Raw genomic sequence first — 25,650 nt, 5'->3', positions numbered from 1 at the left:
TGGTCATCACCACTTTTTGTTGTCACCTGTGCCAGAAAAACTGGTTGTCCAAAGATCTTCCTCGATGGAAAACCTGAATGTCTTTCCAACAACATCTCCAACGTGAAACTTGATTCTGTAGGCTAGGAAGCCTTTACTTCAAAGAGTTTAGCTCTTCCTACCGTAAATGTCACCTCCTTTTGTTGGAACTGACAAAAGATGTGGTGCTCGTCTTGTTTGACCATATGAAAAAGCTGTTTACAGACCAAGTAAAGGACATCCTGGGCGCATCCAACCAGATTTTGAAATACCACATGAACACAGAAGATACGGTTGTGCAATACAAGGACACAGCAGTCACACTATGCTCACCTGGGTGAGTTCCCCTGGTTTCTTTGTAGATGTCTAACCTGTTGAAATCTGACATTTGGAAACAGATGAGGTGTGATCATCATCGCACTACTCAGGATTTGAATCTTTGAACAAAATCCTGTTTGCACATAGATCGGCATCACACCAGCTCTTAATCAAGGCCTTGCTCTTTTTTATCTCATCTTTCCAGTTATATTTATCTACTTACAACCCATCACTCATTTAATCCATAAAGGTTAATTGTATCTAGTTTGTGTAGCTGATATTTATTTCTTTTCAACAAGTCACTTTTTACCAGAAATGCCAGATGGCCAGTCAACGTCCTCTGCACTGCAATCATCGCACAGAGGACATCAATAGGTCATCCTGGAAAATAAAAAGAAAATGCTTCTAATAAAAAAAACACACCGAAGCATTTTCTTTTAAAAAGAATAAGACCTGAGGCAGGGGTAGGGGTCAGTGCAGCTTCCTGAGTTTGATTTATATTTGTTTTGCTTAACATCATTGTACACAGCACACCAATGATACATCAAAACCACCAGTGAAACAGACCATGCTGATGGTCTGCTCTGTTTTCACTTTTGATCAGGGTTGTAGTGGCATAACTCTGCACCCAGAACGCTGATCAACATGGTAGGGTTAGCGTTGAAAAGGGGACTCCAGTGCTACCTATTCCTAGTGGATCCCGACTTGGAAACCGTGCTGCGCATGTGATCCCTAAGAAGGGATCAGCTCCATTAAACCACCAGGGGTATTTGTTGGTAGGCAGTGGCCATCCTGTGCATGGGCCTGTGCTCTCGCCTCCACCACTGGGGTAATCAGTCTTCTGCCCCTTTCCCTTGTGGCAGAAAGCCCACTAGACACCAAGGAATATTCGTTTACTGGTGTTTTAGGGGAGCAGTATCCCAAGGGCTTGGTCCTACTGCCCACCCATGCACTCCGGATTAATCAGTCTTTTTGCCTCCCCTGGGAAGCAGATAGGTTGTTTTTACCACCAATCTGCCACTCTGGTGGCAGAAAGTCCACTAGACACCAGTGAAGAAACCCATCTCTATTTTTGTTTGGGGGGAGTTGCCCTCCTGAGCATGGGCCCGTGGTTCTGCCAACTCCAGCCATATGAATAAGGCGAAGTATGCTTTCCTGTCGCGTCAGAAGTCAAGGCAGCGGCCCACTGGCCATGATATTTTCCCCAATATGGATTAGAGGTCTCCCGGCACGGTAACATGGGTTCAAATACACGATACCATGATGTGACCGTAAAGCATACTTCGCCTTATTCACATAAAGAGCGCTACACAAGTGACTGTGCTACTGTTGGTATAGGAACCACCTTTAGCTGTATTACAGTGATATGATTTCTGTACCTACCAATCTTAATCTTCACCTATGGCGAAAGGCCATGTGTTACTTTTTCTGCAATCAGGCATACTGAGCAGCTCCACCTAGTATATCATCCAGACTTTACGTTACCCTACGGTGTCTGTTCCATTCTACTCCTATTTCACTACAACACAATTTTAGCACTGACGAAGTTACAACACGTAACGAAACGCGTTGGCTGTGTATGTCCTTTTGGTATAATTACCTAAATAAAGAAAAAAGAAAAATCAAGACTTCAAGTATTTACGTAATTCCTTTGAGTGCGCCTTCCATTCTGTCTTCAAACTACATCTTAAGCCAGCTGGTGACAGATGCAGTGGCGACAGGTCGAGCCCACAGACTGGGTCCCCGCCGCGTGGCAACTCAGCAACGCAGAGCCCAACAGGGTAAGGTTTGGAGGCTTGGTATTGGCGTGGCTGGTCTTTGATCAATGGGACTCGCAAAGTTGAGTCTCAACGGACACACTGCGCCTTGTTGGCAATCCACTGCATACTATATCTTCAGTGCTCTACAAGGTTTTATATAGTTCAATTTTGCATTTATGCCGACCTCCAATGGGGGTGATGCAGTTACTCTTGTTTTCTGGCGAACAACATTTTTTTGGTCCCACTGACGAAATCAGTGGTTTGAAAGTGTAATAAACTGTTCCTTGGTCAAATTGACTTCTTGAACAAAGACCTGATAGGCGCAGATTGTTCTGGCGTCAACCGCCCTTCACTTGACCTCTAACACAATGCAGATTCTAAATGTCCAGCTTATGCTGCTGTTTGTTCCAGTGGTGCTGACAGCGTTGAATTTTGTATTGCTTTTTGACTAAAGTTCACCATGTCCGATTCACACACTGCTGGGAATGCAAGTACTCTCATGAGTTGTTGTTTCAGGGAGTGAGATTGGACCATGTTCCCAATACTGTTGAGGGTGGGCGACAGGCACTCTGCAAGTTTTGGTTGGCAGGTGGTTTTGAACCTGTGTGCAGGGAGGCAGGGTGGGGGGTGGGTTTTGGGAGCCTAGGGGGTTTGTTTCAGCTGCTTTGAATTTAGTTTTTTCATGATGATTCTGTTAGTTTCTCTTTTTATTGTTGGATCCTGTTATTTTCAGCAGCAATTTATCTTCCCTACTGTATCATATGCCCACAGTCATGTTCCTACCACTCTTTTATAACGTTTGTTTTGTCTCTCATTGATATGGCAAGTCGTTTTGTGAAGCACTTCTCCTTCTCTATGGCACTGTATGTCCACATTCAGGTTTCTATCGCATCACCTTAGGGAGCACAGGAAGTAGGTAGGGATTTGTCCATTAGTCTAGTTGCAGATTCTATGAATAAACGGTCTGATTTGATGACGCATCACATGCCCATCTACATCCACTACCCTCTCTATCAGGCCATAGGTATGCCCTCTGTTTCATGGCTCTACATTGCTCACCTACCTATACACACATGGGACCTCATTTAGCTCTTAACCTCCTTTTATGGAACGTTAATGGCTTGGGAGATAAAATCAAGCAGGCATAGTTCTCCAGTACCTGAAGCGGCAGGCGCCAGACATTGTCCTTGTGCTGGGCATTGAATAGATGGGGATATTGTTTGGTCACTCACTCAGGGTTTACTTTGGGTTCTCGTGGGGCCGGCGTGCTCCTACACAGAGGATGTCGGTATATGATACAGAGGGCTTGTTCAGATGAACGGGGTAGGTATGTATCGCTCTCTGACACCTGGGAGGGACTCTCAATGTCGTATCAGTGTATATCCCCCCTGGGCTGCAGCGTCCCACACTGCAAGACCTCGGAGTGCTCCTACTTGACTTGCCCTTGGGGTATTGGTGCTGGGGGGACTTTAATCTGGTGGTAGATGGCGCCAAGGATCGCCTTCTGCCTCGTAGGGACCCCCCAGGGGGATCTAAGTATGCAAAGTTCCTATCCGCTATGGGCCTGGTGGATATCTGGAGACGGCTTAACCCTACCACCGCTGTGCAATTTACATTTCACTCTGGGGCTCAGAATAGTCGATCGCGCATTGACCACATGTTCACTGACGATCAGGATATATATTTGTTCACTGAGTCTAGGTGCTTTGCACGTGGAGTCTCTGATCACTCCTCCGCCCTCACTATAAATCCCTGGGCGCTCAAGGTACCCCACATCAAGGAAACGCTACTCACAGAAGCGGACTGTTATTTTAAGGAAAATGTGAAGTCGGTCACCTCAGCCCATGTGTTTTGGGGAACGTTTGGTGCTGTTATGAAAGGCAGAGCCTTATTGCTGATTGTTGGACATACAAGGGATCTCACTAAATGTATAACGGAACATGAGGAGGATATCCTGACCAGGGAAAAAGCCCTGGCACGTACCCCTGATCCAGAGGCACAGCACTTGCTAGCGATGGTGTGTCTTGACTATCAACAGCTTCTGACGGAAGCGGCCAAAGCAAGGTATAACACCACTTGTCATAAGATTTATGAGCATGGTGAACGAACGGGTAAACTTCTGGCCTGGTTGGAGAAAAAAGAACAACTGTCCAGGTGGGTTCAGTGAGTGGGCCCGATAGAACATAATCACTGATCCCCAGCAGATCGCCAAAACGTTCGCTTCCTACTTCTCGTTGGTATATATGCCCTCCGAGACGTCCCAGTCATCCATGACTGCAGAACTTCTTTTGACTATTAAAGTCTCCTGTCTGTCCATGCAAGACAGAGAATCCCTAGAGGGTGATATTATGGAGGCTGAAATTCAGAAAGCAATTCAAGATGTTCGTTCAGGTAATGCCATGGGACCCAATGGGCTCCCAATCGAATTCTTCAAGCTGATGGCTTCCAAACTCTCTCCCCACTTACTGCAAATGTATACTGAAAGCTGCGACGTAGGGGTCATCCACAAACAGGGAAAAACCATCAGATGATTGTAGAGCCTATTGTCCCATTTCACTCCTTTCGGTTGAGGTGAAAACATAGCAAAATTGTTGGCCAACAGACTCATCCCCTATATTACTGAGCTAGTACACCCGGATCAATCCGGGTTTATGCCAGGGAGGAACACAGCCTTGAACTTAAGGCCATTGCACAGGGTCCTGGGCAGACTTTACAAGATCAGGGAGGATGCAGCTCTGCTATCGTTGGACGCATCTATGGCGTTTGATACCATTGAATGGAACTTTCTTTTCGCAGTGCTGACAAAGATGGTATTTGGACCTAACTTTATAAAGTGGATCCAACTGCTCTATGCCCAACCGACCGCGCATGTGAAAGTTAACAATCACGTCTCTAGGCTATTCCTATTGGGGAGGGGCACTAGACAGGGGCGCCCTCTGTCGCCCCTACCCTTTGCCCTAGTACTAGAGCCATTGGCTGTTTGGGTCAGGGGAGACTCGGAGATCAGGGGTCTGAAGTTGACAGAGGACCATGAAGACCGTATCTCGTTATATGCAGACGACATACTCCTATATTTGGCCTCACCCTCACAGTCCCTCCGCCGGGTCCTCCATATATTTCATATCTTTGGCGCCCACTCGGTGTATGCTATCAACTGGACTAAGTCCCAATTCTATGTGCTGTTGGGTACACCGCCACACAACCCCTCGGGGCTATGACATACCAGTGGCAGCACAGGGCTTCAAGTACCTCGGCATATATATTACACCAGATCCGACTTTATTCTATGAATCAAACTTGCTAGTACCCCTGACCCGACTTCGATCCAACGCTAAACTTTGGCAGTCCCTCCCCCTTACTCTCCTGGGGTGGGCAGTACTTTTCAAGAATAAGCACAGTCACGCTTCCTTTATGCATTGCAAAACGCCCCTACTGCGATTCCTGACATTTCTTTTTCCAGTATTGAAAGCATGGTGCAAGGGCTGTTGTAGGATGGTAGGGCTCCACGTATAGCCATGAAAAAACTGATGATGAGGTGGTATGCTGGGGGTATTGCACTACCCGACATGGGGCTTTATTATCAAGCGTCCCAACTGATTGCAATCAACAAATGGGTACACGGGAAATAAGATGACCCAAATTTCTGTATGGATCGATGGCTCCTGGTATGGGGGGGATACAATAGGGCACTATACACAAACCCCCGCAAGCTTAACCTCTGCACGCACAGATGTATGGCATGGAGTGAATAGGAGATGGGGCTGGCAGAACAAAGTTACAAAAACCACACCACTCTGGGAACCAGACCTGCTGGGTCAGCTCAGCAAATGCCCTGGGTTTGACAGGTGAGACATGATAAGCATCTCAACAGTGGGGGATATGTGGGTGGGGGAAATTGGCCACCTTTGCAGAGCTGCAGACAAAATACCAACTAGTGCAAATCGAGACTTTCAGATATTTACAAATTAGCCACGCAGTCACAGCCGCCTTACCTAAGGATGCCCCTCTACCCGAGGCCTCTCTGCTGGAGGACAGATTGATACTTGACCCTATGCCTAAAAAAAGCCATATCCCTTAAATATAGGAAGCTGTTAAATATTTGCCCGGACCTCGTGCTGCGCCTGCGGCAACACTGGGAGGCAGACCTGATAGATGAGGAGGATGGGTGAGATGCTTTGGCTTCTCTCAGAGAAGTGGCTATCCCATTGAGATTGCAACTGGTCCAATTGAAGTTCCTCCATCGTGTATACTTGGACGCAGGGATCTTGGTCAAAATGGGTAAGGGGACTGACCCCCTGTGCCCCCGGCAATGCCACCCACCAGGAACTTTTTTTCATATCCTAGGGAACTGCTCAATAGTGCAACAATACTGGAGTAGGGTTACAAAAGCAGATGGAGAGAGCGGGTGGTAAGACTCTGAAGGCTTCCCCCCAACTAAGGGGGTCATTACGATGGAGGATTTTCCGCATCCCCCGGGCCGGCGGAAGCCACCGCCGGCCCAGAGGATGCGGAAAATCCTCTGCGGACCCACCAGGACCCACCGCCACATTAGGATGGCTGGTGGGTCATGGTTTAGGTCCGCAGCTTTTCCGCCGCGGCTGGCTTACAACCGCGGCGGAAAAGCACTAAAATGGTGACGGTGTCTCTCAGACACCGTCAGCCAGATTAGGATGTGCTTGGGAACATGCTTTTCCGCGGCGGCTTTTCCGCCGTGGAAAAGCATGTGTAACTGCACTGCGGGGGCCCGTTGCGGGCCCCCTAGGTCTAGTGGGGTTGGGGGGTGCACATGGGGGGTACCATAGGTACCCCCTGCATTTGCGTGCACAATGCAGCAGGCACCGCGCGGAGCCTGCCGCTTTGTGCACGCAAATGCTGTGCATGCATTTTTAACATTGCTGCGGGTGCAGCTTGAAGCTCCACCCGCCGCAATGTTAAAATAGAGGATGTGACCGCCACCCTGGCGGTCACATCCTAATCTGCACAGAGGGAACGCCGCAGCCCATGCGGACGTTCCCTCATGCTCTGGGGTCGCGGACGGACTCAAGTCCGTCCGCGATCGTAATGACCCCCTTAGTCTCCTAAATATATGGGATGCCACTGATTGAACACAAACAGAGAAACGTAGGCTTCACTGGGGTGGGCCATTGCAAAATGTAACATTGAGCAAAAATGGGGGGTGGGGTGGGCCGACCCTATGCAACTGGGTTGACATGGACAGAACAGTGGTCGCCGAGAAGGATGTATAAAAACACAGGGGTTGTCCCAAGAAATGGGACCACAAATGGGGGAAGTGGAATAAATACAGAGGCAATATCTGCTTATTTCCTACAGTTGAATCACAACATGAACAACATACACTTTTGGGCATTTCTGATATCGATACTGTGCTCTTACCCAAAAACTGAATAAGGTGATTGCTCATTTAATAAGTACCACCTGGCGTACGTATCTGCTTTGCAAATCTGATCTCTTATGGGTTGGTTACTTGGTGGACATACTGGACATTATCACTATGATTAGGAGGGCGTGTACCGTGTTTTTCGGATTCCATCTGCACTGAAGTGTTTAAATGTGTACTGTGGACCCAACTATTGCTTTATAATTGTTTTATGTTTTTCTTCATTTTTCATCAATAAAAACCTTAATAAAAAAAAACAAAAAAAACATTAAGGGCCTCATTATGATCTTGGTCGGAAAGACTGCGAACGGCATTCGGATTTTCCTAACCGTGTCAAAACCTATGTTTCCGACCAACTTGAAAACCTTTCCAACCGACTAATTACGATGGAAAAGTAACTGTTTGGTCTTTTCAACCCGGTTCCAACGGGCATTCGGAGACTCCGAGTCTGTCAGAGCCGAATCGTACAGTTCTATGGACCGTGTTTCCGTCCGACGTATTACAATGTCAAATTCAGACAGCCTTTTCCGATTTGGCCTACTTACTTTGGAGGCCCGTAGCAGGCCCCTCTTCACCCAGAGGCCTCCACTGTGGTCAGTGGAGATATCCATGGGACACCTCTTTACCTCTCTATACAACCATGCACAGTGTGGCAGGCAGGGTGAAAGGTTTTCCGCAACCAACCCATTTTTTAATGGGAGCCTGTGATGTCGGTCGGAACACAGGCTCCCATTGACATCAATAAGAGACTTTCCGAACGGTGTTCGGAAACATCGTAATCGGTCGGTCAGACTCTCTGAACTCTAGTCGGTTAGAAAGCATTCAGACTGACATTGTAATGAGGATCTTAGCTATATTCAGGCTACTTTGTAGGTTTCCTTGAGTGAAACCTAAAATCCCTGTGTATCTTTAAAATCCCCAGGATGTTGGAAAAAAGGACATAAATTGCACATACATACCACAATCTAATGCTTGTTTCAATACTCAATATATTTGATATTAATACAATTCATTGCTTTGTGTAGTAATTAGTCAAAGACGAGCCATATAGAGTATAACAGAAAATCTGATTGATCGCTTCATTTTTGGGTGGTGTCCAAGTTGTCTTGAGACAACTTGCAAACCACCCAAAAATTGTATTGAAACAACCATTAGATTGTGGTATGTTTGTGTGGTGGATGTATGCAGTGAGTATGTTGCACAAACTATTGTCTCTGTAAATTCATATCTATCATGTTTTTAAATGTACAACAAATTCATATATAATAAATACATTGTTTTGTATTTTTATAAACTTTAGTGTCACTACTAATATTTGACATGTTTTAAATTTTCAATTGAATTGAAGTTGCCCTAGATTAATTACAGTATGTATTTCCCTGTCTAGGTGAACTTCTTATAGTACCAGGGGGCCCCTTATCTTTGCAGTAAGGTATAAGTGTCCCCTTAGTATTGTTGTATCAGATTTTATTAATAACTAATGCTTCTTAATGAGAATAGAAGTATGTCACTGGCTATAGACTAAAATGTACAACTAGGAAAGTGCATATTGTGCTAACTCATGTTTGCTTACTAACGTTGAAACTGAATAAAATGGGAAGTAATGCGTAAATATAAAATGTATATAATTATTTCTTTTATGTACTGCTCGCTGCCTGATATCGTAGCGCTTGCTGCTAAATCATTGCCTGTAACTTTGTCTGATATCGTAGCGCTTGCTGCCTGGTATCGTAGTGCTTGCTGCTAATTGTTGTGCTTTTGCTCATTGGGCTAATTGCCATTGTTGCACTGCTTGCATTGCCTGCAGAATTATTTGTGCCTCTTTGTGCCGCTACCACTTCCCAGATCGTAGCATTGTTCCGGTGGTGCCCCTGTTTCGCTTTTTGTTTGTGCTGCCATTTTGTTGTTGACTCCTGGCCCGTCCCTCCTCCCGCTCCCGCCTCCCAGTTGCTCCTCCCTCGCTCCGCCCCCTCCACTATCAATTTATGACAGATGCACTTACGCGCAGCGTTTACGCGCTGCGGTCGCGCCCCATGCGCGCCGAAGGTGCGCCAAAGGTAAGCCCGTCTACGCCCGTCCGCGCCTGGACCGCGCCCAGCGCCAGACCCCCTGGCCCCCGCAAAATCCACTCCACCCGCATAACGTACGACGCTGTCACCCTCTCGGCACTCAACCCCTGCCGTCTCCCTGACTGCTACCAAGCCGCCCCAGGACACACCCATGGACCCTTCACCTGCCACTCCTGCAAGTTCGACTGCACCACATCCCACACCAAATCCACAAACTCCAACCAGAGCTCCAACTCTAACCACCTGAAATGCATCCTGCTCAACACCCGCTCGGTCCACAGACACGCCATTGACCTTTGGAACCTACTCGACACTACATCGCCGGATGTCGCCTTCCTTACAGAAACCTGGATGAACGCCTCATCAGCTCCCGGCATCGCCATAGCCATCCCGGACGGCTACAAAGGAGGCATCGCCATCGTCCATAAGAACACCATCCGCATCACGACCAGTTCAGACGATAACCTCACCACCGCCGAACACCTTCACTTCCAGATCCACACCGACCCCAAGACCACACTCAGAGGCACCCTCCTCTACAGGCCACAAGGACCCGCACACAATTCAGCGAAGACATCACTGACTTCATCAGCCCACACACCCTCTCCTCCGAGGACTACATTCTACTGGGAGACCTCAACTTCCACCTGGAAAAGAAAAACAACAGCAACACCACCACCCTTCTGGACAACCTGGCCAACCTCGGACTCAAACAACTTGTTGATACCCCCACCCACTATGCCGGACACACGCTCGGCCCAATCTTCACCTCCAGCAAGCACATCTCCTTCAACCACACCACAGCTCTCCATTGGACGGACCACAGCTGCGTTCACTTCAACTACAAAAAGACCACGACCCACAACCACACACAACCAATTCCCCGAAGAAACTGGAACAAAATTACCATCGACCAGCTCTTGACATCGCTTCACCAAAACCCTCCTGCCAAATCATCGGACCCAAACCAAGCAGCCACCAACCTCACACAATGGATCACCCACAGCGCAGACGAACTAGCACCCTTGAAATACCATCAAATCAAGCAAGGTAGCAAAAATGCCCCCTGGTTCAACGATGACCTTAAGAAATCCAAGAAGTGCTGTCGCACCCTCGAGAAAGCCTGGAGAAAAAACCCAACCACTGACAACCTGGCCACCTTCAAAAACGCCACCCCCAAACATCACCAACTTATGCGATCCACCAAGAAATCAGCATTCAAGGATCGACTTGACAACATAGCCCACAACAGCAAGGAACTATTCAACATCGTCAAAGAATTTACCAACCCTACCGCCGGCACCAACGACATCACTCCCTCCCAAGACCTCTGCGACTCCCTAGCCTCATTCTTCCACAACAAAATCGCCGACATACATAACAGCTTTGAAAACCACTCCAGAGACCAGTACACTCCACCCACCTCTGAACCAAAACCCCCTCTAACAACCTTTTCACCTGGAACCCAATCATTACTGAAGACACCATCCGCCTGATGAACTCCATCCACTCAGGATCGCCAACCGACCCATGTCCCCACCACATTTTCAACAAAGCAGACTCCATTATCGCACCCCATCTCCGAGACGTCATCAACTGCTCCCTCAACTCCACTACCTTCCCGGACAGCTGGAAACATGCCAAACTCAGCGCCCTTCTGAAAAAACCCGCAGCAGACCGCACTGAACTCAAGAACTACCGCCCCATCTCGCTCCTCCCATTCCCTGCTAAAGTCATTGAGAAAGCCGTCAACAGTCAGCTCGCCACCTTCCTCGAATACAACAAATCCCTCGTTCCCTCACAGTCCAGCTTCCGAGCCAAACACAGCACCGAAACCGCCCTCATCGCAGCAACTGACGACATTCGAACACTACTGGACAACCGAGATACAGCTGCCCTCATTCTACTTGACCTCTCCGCAGCCTTCGACACAGTCTGTCATAGCACCCTCATACAACGCCTCAGCAACATCAGAATACAAGGAAAAACATTGGACTGGATCATCTCGTTCCTCGCCTGAAGAACCCATAGAGTCCGCCTCCCCCCTTTTAGATCTGAGGCCTCCGAAGTCATCTGCGGCGTACCACAAGGATCATCACTAAGTCCCACCCTCTTCAACGTATACATGAGTCCCCTCGCATCCATCGCGTGCCAACACAACCTCAACATCATCTCATACGCAGACGACATCCAGCTGATCCTCTCCCTCACCAAAGACCCAAACACCGCCAAAACCAACTTACACGAAGGAATGAAAGAAGTAGCTGAGTGGATGAAGAACAGCTGTTTAAAACTGAACTCGGACAAAACGGAAGTCCTCATCTTAGGTTCATCCCCCTCTGCTTGGGACGACTCATGGTGGCCACCGGCCCTGGGAACCGCACCCATACCTACGGACCACGCACGTAACCTGGGCTTCATCCTGGACTCCTCCCTCTCGATGACCAGACAGGTCAACGCCGTCTCGTCATCATGCTTCAACATCCTACACATGCTCAAAAAGATCTTCCGTTGGATCCCCACAGAAACAAGAAAAACGGTCACCCACGCACTGGTCACAAGCCGACTGGATTACGGAAACACCCTTTACGCCGGAACCACAGCCAAACTACAGAAAAAACTCCAACGCATCCAAAACACCTCAGCCAGACTCATACTAGACATCCCCCGCCAAGCTCACATTTCCGGTCACCTGAAAGACCTCCACTGGCTCCCCGTCAACAAGAGAATAACGTTCCGTCTCCTCACCCACGCACACAAAGCCCTCTACGACCTAGGACCCGAATGCCTCAACACACGCCTGTCCTTTTACACCCCCACCCGCCAACTACGATCGTCCAATCAAGCCCTTGCCGCAATTCCGCGCATCCATAGATCCACCATGGGGGGAAGATCCTTCTCCTACTTAGCGGCCAAAACCTGGAATTCTCTCCCCACCCACCTCCGCCTTACACAGAATCACCTCTCCTTCAGAAACAACTAAAAACTTGGATATTCGATAAGTAAAGTACCCCCCCCCACCCCCCCCTCCTCTAGCGCCTTGAGACCCTCTGGGTGAGTAGTGCGCTATCCAAATTTTGAACTTGAACTTGAACTTGGCTAAGACAGATAACCAAATGCATTGAAATGAATACGACCAAGGAGCTCCATCATGTGTGATTAACCTTTTGTCATTTTGGACGTTAATATGTGTATGGACATCAAGAAATCTATGCAAGATAACATCTGACAAGATAATTTTTTTTTATTTGCAATCAGAGGTAGCAAAACTATCTTTACATAACTAGCACAGTCAGTATATAGTACCTCTGATCTATGAAGTGTTTTTTAAAGTGCACTCACCTTTTTTAGCATTACAAACTCATTCTCAGCAGCGGTCCGCTTCGTGATTTCCTCTTCATACCTGTTGGGAAATATTCAATACATACTTTAATTACTCCTGTTCACCCATACCTAGTGACACAGTCGTGAAAATAGAGTTAGTGCTAACTTGCGGGAATATGCAGGATTATTGTGTTAAAGTGCAAGCATCTGATGTTCAATGAGGCTGCTACAAATAGCCAAGGCAATGTCCCAGTGAAGTGACTAGCCAATCTGGAAGACTTTTTTGTGGCTAGTGTAGTGAAACACCTTACAATTGGCTCTTGTTCACCCAATGTCCCTGACAAGTTATGAAAATCAGCAGGTTCCCCAAAACCTGCACCAAGGATGGCAACTTAAGTGTAATTTCTATATGAGGGGACGTTTGATGGGCTCCTAGCTAATGTCTGTTGGCTGCTTATTGCTTTATTTGTCATTAACATAAATGTTGCTCTCCATGTGCCCTTTAGTGGCCAGTTGGTTAGGTAATCTGGGCAGCTGACTGAAGATGTGATGAATAGGGTGGACCTTTCCCCAAGTTTATGGGCCATCGGCCCTTACCTTCTCTGGTGCCTCTTATTCCCACCCTGCTTCATTTCTAATTTGTCCTTCTCAAGCATATGCCTGGAAATTAGGCTGAACATTCTGGTAATGAAGATTGAAAGATGCAGATTGTGTGCCAACATACGCATGTAGCTGTTATTCTGTCTTTATCCATTTGTCAACATTGAAACATACGTTTGAGAAGAGTGGAAACACAATTTATTGGAGTACTTATTATCTGGAGTAGCCATTAGATGTAATCCCGAGCCACTATCCTCATTCAGGAGCCACACTGACCATTTTCCTTTTTTGGTGGGTATTCCAACCTTCTTTTCAATTTGCCATGCAACAAACAGAATCAGATTGGTCCCCATCAAGCTTGAGCAGAAAATGCTGTCAATTATGCCACATTCCTTATCCTTCCCTTCTTTCTCCTAAAACAATGGTTTGTTTATTCTGGTGCTCATGTTCACGTCCATTGCACTGCACATTGTGAGTGTGGGTATTCATTGAGGTGACTTAGACTGATCCCTGAGCTCTCAAGCTGGTTGACAGGCTGGCCTCACCACTTCTTGTTTGCTTTTGACTTGACCGGTGGGTACTGGCAAATTGCACTGGTGTCTAGTGCAAAGTAGAAGGCAGTCCTCTGGCTGCCAGTTCACTTGTACCATCTTAAAATCATGCACTTTAGGCTGAAGAATGATCCGTCACTTTTCAACCTCGGGTAAACTCAGACCTGGACTACATCGTGGGAATATATATGAGCTTCCCAGCCCATTCTGTCAATCAGATGGTTGAACTCCTCCAATAGTGGAGGAAGGTTCAGGGTTTATTTGTGGGGTAGGTGGTGCCCGTTGGTAGAGGAATATACCACAGACTTGCAACTTTTGCCCTGAGTAACCCAGCTGAATGATATCTGATGTGCTGATGTTTTCTTTTGTCCCATCGTGCACAAAATACATGCCTGCCTACTATTTGCTGGGTGGTTGTTTAAGTTGATCCTGCTCCATGGTCTAGAGAAGCACACTAAATGTATGCTCAAATTGACTATTGTCTATGTCCTGGGGCACATACCTTAAGCAGTGGTGGCAGTGCACCATATGTTTTTGAATTGCTAGTCATACACAGACCTTTTTCTTGTTTGGAAAGAGTGTGGTGAATACTGGCCTTACTAAAGTAAAGCCTGGCAGGGTTGTCGTGACCAGACTCTACACAGACATCCTGAAAAAAGTGTGCATGTACTTTGTGTATGTGGTGCTATTAGCAGGGCCCTTTTAAATGTGAGTGTAAGCTTGACCAGAAATGTGGCATCCTATTTGATTGGTCTCTGGTGCAACATAGCACAAGATGATGGTAGTACATTTGTGGCATTTCTGGGTTGTAGGGAACCACCCCTGATTCTTCCAAATAGTTGAAGTATGGAGTAAGCTCTGATTTGAAAATGTAGCAGTGACCATTTGGTGGAGAACCCGCAGATTAACTGTCAGAATTGATAGCGGGCAGGGGGAGTTGAGCCACTGGATTCTTTTCAGATACTTGTCTTCCTTTAAGTGCTACTCCCAAAAGGGCTGCTAACTGACAGATGCAGAGTTTCCCATGTGATGGTGCCACTACTGTGGATGCTCCAGTTGAAGACACTCCTCATCGCTACCTTGTGAGAAGAGCCTCACCGAGATAAAGAATATGGACCTGATTGAGATTTTGGCATATGGGATAATTAATCACAAATGTGGCGGACAATACGTCCTCCACATTATAAGTGCTCAAACTTTGTAATGCACTTATACTGTGGCATAGGCGATATCCGCCACATTTGTGATGGAGTATCCCATCATCCAAACTCTAAATAAGACCCTTTGTCTACTCCATGCAGTTGAGATTCACAAAAGGAAGAAGTTACCCAAACCAGGTTCAAGCCTTTGACAGCATAATCTGTATTCCCCTATAAATGTGGGACCCAACCTTTCCCACTCAGGTCCAATTTCGTCATCAAACAAAGAGGGGATACTCTACAGAGTACCTAAAGAAATCCTGAGATCTGGAGATGATATCTTCTACAGCCAGTCTTCGAGGGATGATGGGACATCACTTAAAGCCAGAGGTATGGCTGAGAGAAACTGTGGGTCTGCCTGTGATCTCGGGGCTGTTGGCCTGCTGAGAAAGGGGAAGGATGACTGGACCCTGCAGGAAGTCAACTGCCAAAAGGAAGCCCAGCCATAGATCCCAAGAATGTCTGGACAGCATCGGTAGATGAGGACTGCTGAGGGGAGTGTAACCAGTGCTGATCCAAGTATATACGTAAGTATATAAGTGTGGGTCTCCCAGCCTCGCCAACCTAACTTTGACACTCTTTCCTCATGCAAGACGTGCAATGTTGCTGTCATGTTTTGTCTAAGTGTCCCGCAGCTACCAGCCACCTTGAAGTGAACTATCCTCAGCTACAAGTGTGTAAATGTAAATGTGGCGTATTTGTATAGCGCGAACAGTGACCTGGAGGCATCCCGGCGCTTGCACTCCTACCACAAGGGAACCCCTCCTGGCTTTTCCTTGCGGGGTGTCCACACCTGGGCATCCCATGGTGAAACCAGGCATCCCTTGTGTATCAGGGGGCCTTTGTGGAGACTAAGCAAGCTATTGCCCAGAGTTGCAGCGTGGGACCCATGCTTAGAATCGGCACTGAGGCGAGAATATCCGGTCAGAGGAATTTAAGCCCGAAACCCGCCGAGGCGGGAATCGAACCCTGGTCCCTGGCCAGCGTTCTGCATCAAGGTCTGCCACTCTAAGCATTGAGCCACACTTCTCCACAAGTGGCCTGATGTTCCTCCACCTACCAGCACAAGTGAACCAAAACACCACCACCTTTAAGTATCCACTCCATTCCCCCGAAGATGTCACCACTAAGTGCCAAATAGACTGGTACTGACTCTGTTTACTGCACAGTCTCCATTCATAGCATCATGAAGAGTCTGAGTGCAAAGGGCATGCAGCTTGATTTTGCTGATGGATAATGTTACAGCCGTCAAGAAAAGCTTTCTTTCATGAAAGAAGCTTAATTCCCCATGTGTCTATTGATTCAAAAGGCCTGAGATTGAACTTGGCTTGGACAAGGCATGGGTCTTTGAACACATGAGACTTGTTCCCTCATTACAAATATTTATAAAATGGTCTCTAGTTATAAAGGTAGGAGGGACAGAGGGAAGTGGCTGGAAAATGCAAAATACGTAGTACTAAAGGGAAGGGGCTAAGGGAGGAGCGAGGGGAGTTAGGGAAGGATACATTCAAAAGTGTTATATTTACAAACTGCCCTTCTAGTGTTACTACAGCCATTAATTACCTAAAACTGTTTTAAATGTACACCAGCTCAGAGCTAGAGTACATCCAGTACCATATATGGCCATGCACTGATACTGCAAAACCCTTCCAAAGAAAATAAGTGAGGTAGGGACATAAATTAAAACCCCAAAGGAACAAATGTTAAATGTCATTTATTTATTTTATTTATAAACCGCACACATCACCCCTGTTAGACCTGGCATTTTTGGTGTGTTTTTCCCTTGTCTTTTTGCTTTTAACCTCCTGTTTTTGACTCTGTGCTGATATTCGTTTTTGCTGGTTTTTTAACTCTGGGCACTTTGCCACTGCTGATCAACGCTAAAGTGCAAAGGCTCCATTTGTAAATTGAATTCGTGATTACGTTATCCATAACTGGCATATTTGATTTACTGTTAATTCACTAGTAAAGTGAACCAGGTGTGCCTAGGACCTGTAAATCAAATGCTACTAGTGGGCCTGCTGCACTGAGTGTGCCACCCACATTAGTAGCCCTGCAACTATGTGTCAGAACTGGCACTGCAGTGCCTGTGTGGGTAGTTTTAAACTGCCATGTCGACCTGGCAAGTGCACCCGCTCGCCTGGCCCAAACATTACCTTTTATTTCATGTAAGGCACCCCTAATGTAGGCTCAAGGTAGCCCCATGGGCTGGGGTAAGTGTATTTGAAAGATATGACATGTACTGGTGTGTTTTACATGTCCTGATAGTGAAATACTGCTAATTTTGTTTTTTACTATTACAAGGATTACCTCTCCCATATGTTATCATGGGAGCTGCTTTGTAACCTCTTACAAGAGTAACATCCAATTGGGAAGGTTAGAGATTTGGAATTTGGGGTCACTGAACTAAAAATGTCAAAATACATATTTTGGTGTGTTGGCTTTTGAACGGCGTGTTTGAAATACCACTTTTAGAAAGTGGGCATTTCCTTGCTTTACCATTTTGTAGAATTCACGTCTGAGGGGGGGGGTGACAATTGGGCTGTTTTTGCAGTCCCTCTAGACATTCAGATAAAAGGAGTTGATGTGTGCTCTGCATATCAGCTAGACCATCACCAAGCTGATGGGTCTTCCTGAGCTAGAGTGGTGGGAGGAGTTGTCATTGATACCTGAATAGGGCTGTGCCTGTCCTCACACAAAGCTGTCTCCACCCCCGTGTAGTGTGCCTGGAGCCAGGTTAAGGAAAGGCAGGGTCTTTTGCATTACAAATACTTTACTTTGCAGTTGCCTACTATAAAGTCAAACTGGTATACGTACTGGAGCTGTGACACCATAACTTCAGAACACTTCTGGATTAAGAGGATATTATACAAGGAAGAAAAGCTAGATGCTCTAAGAGGAGACTGACACTCTGCCTGTTGCTTTGTGTGCTGGCCTGCTGCTTGCTACTTCAGTCATGGGAGTGAAAGGATTGGACTTTGCTATCTACATCCTGCTTTCCAATGTTCTCCAAGGGCTTGTGTGTGCTTTTCTCATGTAAGAAGTCTTCGGACCTTCAAAGTCTTCATCCGCAGCCCCTAAACTCCTCTGCTGGCGGTGGGAGTAGCAGCATACTTCCCATAGTCTGAATAGGTTGTCCCCTGAAGGCTCAAACATTCCCACTTGCAATTTACACATGAAAAAAGGGTAAAGGTGGTTCCAGGTACCCCTTTACAACAACTAGAATGATTTTAGAGCAAAAAACATGTCATGAGAAAAGGTGGTCAAAGGTTTATTACCTTTGGCAAAATTAACAGGGGTCCCGGCGACAGGTGATGGCCAGGCTCTGAAAGGTGCAGACGGGCTAGACTGTGGCCCGCCCTTGACGTGCCATCGACCCGACCACACTGCCCCCGCATCAAAATTCATGGTCCCGGTCAAACATTAGACCACTGACTTAACACACTCTTCTCCGCTCTGCCTTCATCCAAAATGGCATGAGCCAAAGAAACCAGGGAAGAAGCACCAGCACAACGGCAGGCGACATGATTCAGTGAGCACTGACATCGCTCAGTCAAAAAAATTGATGGTCAGGACAATTGTAATATAAAAATAATAAAGCCACCTAAAACAGTCCATAAAGACCCCCCACCCCCTCAAGGAATCAGTGCAATCAAAATAATGTAAGCAAATATAATGCCAAAAGCAGTAAATGCAGAGTGTAGCTATTCGGTTCGACCGGTCGCACAGCACCCGTGTCTAAATACATCGTCAGGGTCAAAACTAGACTGCTGACTGAACATCTCTTCACTGCGCCTTCATCAAAAATGTTGGGAGCCAAAGAAACCCTGCCATGGAAGCAGCACCAGCACAATGGCTTAACTGGCCACTGGTGCGCTCCCTGTACAGGCAACACATTTCAGTGAGCACTAACACTGCTAAAAAAAATAAAAATTAATTGTCAGGACAGCTTTGTCAAAAATACTAAAGTCTCACTAAAAATCACTTATAAACAGTTCATAAAACCCCATGCCCCCAGGAATCAGTGCGATAAAAATAATGCTAACAAATATAGCACAAAAACCAGTAAATGCAATTAGGATTATTTAAAATAAATACATATAATTTAATATTCGCAAAAATATCTAAAAATTAAGCTTTTATTTAATTTAACTAACCTTGTTTGCATGTAGAAATTAATGAGCAATAATTTAAATTTTAATTAGTTTGTTGTTCATGTCCTATTTTTGGATGTTTTGATTGCCCTACAATTGTCCCGACTGAGTTATCACTGTTGTTAATATGCTGTTTATTATCCTTGTTCTGTCTAGTGAGGGTACTACCGTCGTACTCCCTACGTGCGTATGTTGGGGGAGGGAGGGGGGTTGAGGGTGAGAAAGGAGAGTTGGGAAGCGAGGGGAGGAGGGAGGGGGTGGGGGGATGAAAAGGGAGTTGACATGTTTAATATTTGTTTCTTTTTGTTATGCTTCATATTCTTTTCAGGATGCAGTATCCCACATCTATGTTAGGCCACATGACGCACACGCCACTCGGAGACCTTGGATGGGTCTATCTTTCAGACCTTCGCTGCGGACCCTAGTAGGTTGTACACTCCATTCCACTACCCTGATGTTCCAATTAGCGATACCGGCTGATACCGATGGTCGACACTAAGTCCTTTTCAGAAAACCTCAATATAGTCTCCCTGAATGTTAAGGGTCTTAGCCCTCCAGTAAAGATACGGAAAGTCTTTGAATACCTCGCTAAATCAAAAGGGGATATTCTCTTACTACAGGAAACCAAACTTTCAGAAGAGGACACACGTTTCATTAACCTCCACTGAGTCTCGCACACACTCTGCCCCCCTGCTGTACACAAGAAAGGTGGAGTGATCACTCTGATTGAAAAAAAATCTAACCTCTCTGTTGTTTCGCACACACATGACACGGAGGGCAGGCTGCTCATCACACATCTTCTAAGGGACGATGACCCGATCCACGTGGTGAACATATACGGCCCCAACTCTGACGTGCCGGAATTCTGGGATTCGGTCTTCCGGGCCATAAAACATATCCCACACGACAACCTGTTAGTAGTAGGGGGTAATTTTAACCTTCCTCTGGACCCAATACTTGATCGACAATCTAAATGCATGTTTCATCCCACCCGCTCACACGAGGCACTCATGCGCCTCTGCAACCGATTTCTCTTAAAAGATTCTTGGCGCCTCCAGAACCCCAATGGAAGGGACTATACTTTTTACTCAGCCCCACATAATTCATACTCTGGAATTGATTTTATCCTTATCTCGAGCTCCTTCACTCACCTCATTGAAGAAACAGACATTGCCCCAAAATTAGTCTCTGATCACGCATATATTAGCACCGAACTGGCTCCCGGTCGATCCTACCACCTAGGCGATGGCGCTTCAGTGAGGAAACCCTAGCCGACCCTGAGAACAAACAGCAAATAATTGACGCTATAGAGGAATATATTTCAGTGAATGTCTCTCCTGAAACAGCTCCCTCCACTGTGTGGGACGCACTTAAAGCCACTATTCGGGGAGTTATCATCAATATCAGAGCCAGAACCAATAAGAAGCTAATTAAAGATCTGGAAAAACTAGAACAAGATATTAGGTACCTAGAAGCCGCTCACAAATCAAACCCTGACAACGCAACAGCCCTTGATCTCTTAGTCAAGAAAAAATATGAATACAACACAATTACTAGCAAGCAGGCCGGGGTTTGGATCAATAGATTCAAAGCTCTAAAAATATGTGATGGGAATAGAAATGGGAAGCTCCTCGCTTCTCATCTTAAACACAAACAGAAGCTGACCACTATAGCCGCAATCAAAGACCCCACAAATATCGTTCATACGAAACAGGCCAAAATTGTGGACACCTTCAAATCCTTTTAGGAGGACCTTTACAAAAACGATTTGACCCTTGATACAGATGCCTGTGTAAGTTACTTGGAGTCCCTGAATCTCCCTAAACTTTCGGAGGAGGATAGTGTCCGCATAGGCTCCCCCATTACAAGCACAGAGATCTTATCTTCCATCAAAACCCTTAAAAGTAATAAAGCACCAGGCCCTGACGGGTTCTCTGCGGCCTTCTATAAGGCCTTTGACAAACAGCTTACTTCCATCCTCCAGACACTCTTTAAAGCAATTGCTGCCAATGGCAGCGTCTCCCCCTCAATGAGCGAGGCTACCATTATTGTGATTCCTAAAGACGGCAAAGACCCGCTTTTAACTAAGAACTACTGCCCCATTTCATTGATAAATCTAGATTGCAAAATGTATGCGAAGATCCTGGCGGCTAGACTCAATGACTTGCTTCCCAAACTGATTAGTACCTCGCAGGTAGGGTTTTTAAAACATCGAATGTCAAGCGATAATACCAGACTTTTGTGTCATATCCTAGAGAAATCCAAGACTTTCCCTGCTCCAATGGTTGCCATAACTCTAGACGCCGAAAAAGCTTTCGACAACGTTTCTTGGGCCTTCCTACAACACTGCATGAACTTCTTCAGTTTAGGTCCCTCGTATATTAATATGGTTATGGCCCTCTACTCTTCGCCGTCTGCCAGAATTGCCATTTATGGCACCCTCTCAAATTCATTTTGTTTGTACCAAGGCACTAGACAAGGCTGCCCCATCTCCTCTGCATTGGTCCTCCTGGCCCTTGAACCCCTCCTGACTGACATTAAGCGCAATAAGGAAATAGCGGGTGTGAGTTTTGGTGACACTCAGGTGAAACTAGCGGCATATGCCGATGACATTTTAATTGCGACGGAGGACCCTGATAACTCCATAAAAGCCCTTATGACGTCAATTGATAGGTACTCAGCCCTTTCCGGTTACAAACGGAACCGGGACAAATCGGAGGTCAAACCCCTTAATGTACATACCACCAGAGAAGTCCTTGGCGACTCCGGCCTCACATGGCAAAGTAGCTTTATTAAATACTTAGGAATCGAATTTACAGACTCCCCCCTTGAGACGCTTCGCCACAACGAGAACACTAGCCTAGACAAATCTAAACGGCTCCTACATGGCTGGTCCCCTCGCTTTATCACCTGGTGGGGACGGGTTGAAACCGTCAAAATTATGATTTCCCCCTTGGTCAATTACCTCATCACCATGCTGCCCCTCACCCTCTCTGGTGACTTTCACCACAAATTAGACACACTGATATCCACCTTCCTATGGAAGGGGAAAAGAGCCAGAATTAGCCTAAAAAAAATTACGCCTTGACAAAACCCAAGGTGGGGTTAACCTAGCGAACTTAAAAGTCTACCAGACTGCCTTTCTCGCCAAGCAGGGCTCATGTTGGCTGACGCCACAACCAGGATACACCCCAGTTTGGCTCACTATAGAAAGGGCCCTCCTCCAGGCCCTTGATCCCACACCCTTCCTTACCAATGCACTGCGCTCCTCCATCTGTTCAGGAACCATTTTTAAAAATACAAAAGCAGCCCTCCTAAAAGTAGGCAAGCATCTGCCACACCAGTTCAAACAGTCAAAATGGGAATCGCTATGGCACAATCCCACATTGACATACAAAGGAAAACCGCTACACAATGCATCCTGGGTTGCAAAAGGGATATCCTTCCCACACCAACTTTTTAGCGATTCCAGACCACTCTCCTTCGCTGAAGTGCGGGATAGATATGGCCTTAGGGAAATAGAGTTTTACAACTTCCTGAAAGTCAAGGTTGCAATCTCCAAAGCAAAACTTAGCAACAACTCACCATCCCTCCCTGGCTATCTAACTACCCTCAATAGGCTTGGCCACCAAGTCTCTAAACTATATAATCTGATGAGCCCGCAACAGTCCAACCTCACTGAACCACTACGACTATTTTGGGAATCACACTCCTCTACACCAATCTCAGAGGTGGAGTGGGCGAGAACGTGGGAGTCTGCCACACGTCACAAAGTCAGCCCTACTCTCTCCCAGACTAAACTCTGGCTCCTCCACAAAGCCTTTTGGACCTCCAAAAGGTTCTTCTTGCACAACATTAGGGACAACGACATATGCTGGAACTGCACAGAGGTGGGAGGCGATCTCGAACACTTAATATTTAAATGCGCGTGCGTTACAGGCTATTGGGATATAATTTTTGAATACATTGCTAAGGTGTTCTCCATCTCCCTACCACGAGAATTTTCCACCCTAGTATTAGGCTTTACCAAAGCTACAGCAATTTATGATGACGACAAGGCCTTGCCTGACCTCCTACTCACTGCTGCTGTTAAGATAATCCAGAACAATTGGAAAGACACCTGCAAGGCATCCTTCCCACATTGGCTCAATTGGGTCTCCAATTTAAGAGGCGCTGACAACATATCACTCATGAACACCCCTTGGCGCCCCCCTCACAGGAAAATGTGGACCTCGCTAGACAACTACTTTAGCCTATATAAACCCCCATGATCATTCATGCTGCGCGCACACCCTCACCCCTTTCTCGAATGGCTGTGTATGGCGATTACTATACCTGTAACGATGCCTTCATGCATCGATGTCCAACTGCATCAATATGCCTGATTTACCTTATTATCATTTGCTTTCATTATGTTTTCTGTTCTTTGTGATATCAATATACCATGATCTTGTATTTTCTTATGATTCACAGTCTGATTTTAGTCTTCCTTTGTTACCATTCTGTATGTAATGTTTTTCTTTTGTTGAAACTCCCAATAAAAATGTTTGTGAAATAAACAAAAAAAATCTAATTAATTTACTTTTAATGATCTCTATACATCACATTTAATCATGTACTGATGCATAGTAAAAACTTATTGTTGTTACTTTAATGGCCTTTATTGTTTAATAAATGTAAATGTAAATGTGGCGTATTTGTATAGCGCGAACAGTGACCCGGAGGCATCCCGGCGCTTGTACTCCTACCACAAGGGAACCCCTCCTGGCTTTTCCTTGTGGGGTGTCCACTCCTGGGCATCCCATGGTGAAACCAGGCATCCCTTGAGCATCAGGGGCCTTTGTGGAGACTAAGCAAGCTATTGCCCAGAGTTGCAGCGTGGGACCCAAACTTAGAATCGGCACTGAGGCGAGAATATCCGGTCAGAGGAATTTAAGCCCGAAACCCGCCGAGGCGGGAATCGAACCCTGGTCCCTGGCCAGCGTTCTGCATCAAGGTCTGCCGCTCTAAGCATTGAGCCACACTTCTCCGAAAAATTTCCGAAAAATATTTGTATTTAATTAAATACATTTACATTAACATTTAACATGAAAATATTTTCATGTTAAATGAACTTTTTTTATGTTTTCCCATACTTTACCATAAGGATATCACGCCTCTTAGCACTTTGGTGGTTGATTTACCTCACTTCTCATCACCCTTTTTAATTGGAGTAGTTTCCAATACGTTCCCTAATATGGATCTCAATAGAGCGTAATGCAGGATTTTGATCTGTGCATATTTGGCAATAAAAATGGCGGGATCCAAAGAGAATACAGTTTTTACAGCATATAATATAGCTGTTATTCTAGATTAGACTATTTTCTCTAAATCTATAGTATAGTAAATAGAGTAAGCTCAGTTAGGCATGTACCGACCCTTTGCTCAGACCATTCAAAACACCTTTAGTTCACTGAAGCTGAAGTTCGATGCAGAAGGGCATCCCCCTTACCTAATTTACAAAGCTGCAGCAACCATCACAATCTATCACAATGGAATCACCCTAATGCAATCCGAGCGCAGCTTAAACCTGTTGGATAATATCTTCCCCGTCATCAGGGATAAAGTGATAAAATCCCCCCCCTACTCCTTAGGAGGCTCCCACCCCAAGCACACAGCCTACCACCCCCTCTACTGTTACGTCTGCTCACGCTCATCGGATGTCAAGGTCAACATTCACACCTAATCCCAGTGCTACCCTCGCCTCCCTGCACGATTCCCTTCCAATACACTCCCCCCTTACTACACTACAGGGACCTACTAATTCTGACTGAAACATCGCTAAATGAATCTTCGGCACCCATCCTTGATATACTGGTACCCCCAAACCATGACATCATTAGACTCGACAGAATTGACCAGCCAGGGTGTGGCATTGCCTGCATACACCAGAGCAATATCTCTGTGAACCAATACAAATCTCCAGTATTCCCCTCTTGTGAATATATATGCTTAGACATCACTAGCAAGAGCAAACCAGTTTGCTCTCTACACACTCTCTATCATCCACCAAGAGATAACATCACCTTCATCGAGCATTTCATTGACATAGTCTCTACTAATGCCAGACATCAAAATACCCAACTATTTCTTGGAGACCTCAATATCCATTGGAATGACCCCAATGATGCAGTGGTCAATTGTCTCAAAAACTTCCTCTCGGACCTCGACCTTACCCAAATCTGCAACAGCTCCACACATGATAAAGGAGCCATCCTTG

The 25,650-nt window shown here is 46.2% G+C and overlaps 1 protein-coding gene across 1 annotated transcript in view; it reads right to left on the bottom strand.

Moving 5' to 3' along the window:
- Nucleotides 1-25,650, bottom strand: part of LOC147748230 (keratin, type II cytoskeletal cochleal-like) — a 214,146-nt gene that overhangs the window by 169,182 nt on the left and 19,314 nt on the right. The window contains exon 3 of the mRNA XM_086959155.1: nt 12,906-12,966. Within this exon, the coding sequence (XP_086815281.1) occupies nt 12,906-12,966 (61 nt within the window). The remainder of the gene's footprint in view (nt 1-12,905; nt 12,967-25,650) is intronic.

Source organism: Lissotriton vulgaris, chromosome 1_1 (genome assembly GCF_964263255.1).
Source record: "Lissotriton vulgaris chromosome 1_1, aLisVul1.2, whole genome shotgun sequence".
Taxonomy (NCBI): domain Eukaryota; kingdom Metazoa; phylum Chordata; class Amphibia; order Caudata; family Salamandridae; genus Lissotriton; species Lissotriton vulgaris.
The sequence above is the reverse complement of the archived record's forward strand: the minus strand, read 5'-3'. Positions and strand labels throughout refer to the sequence as shown.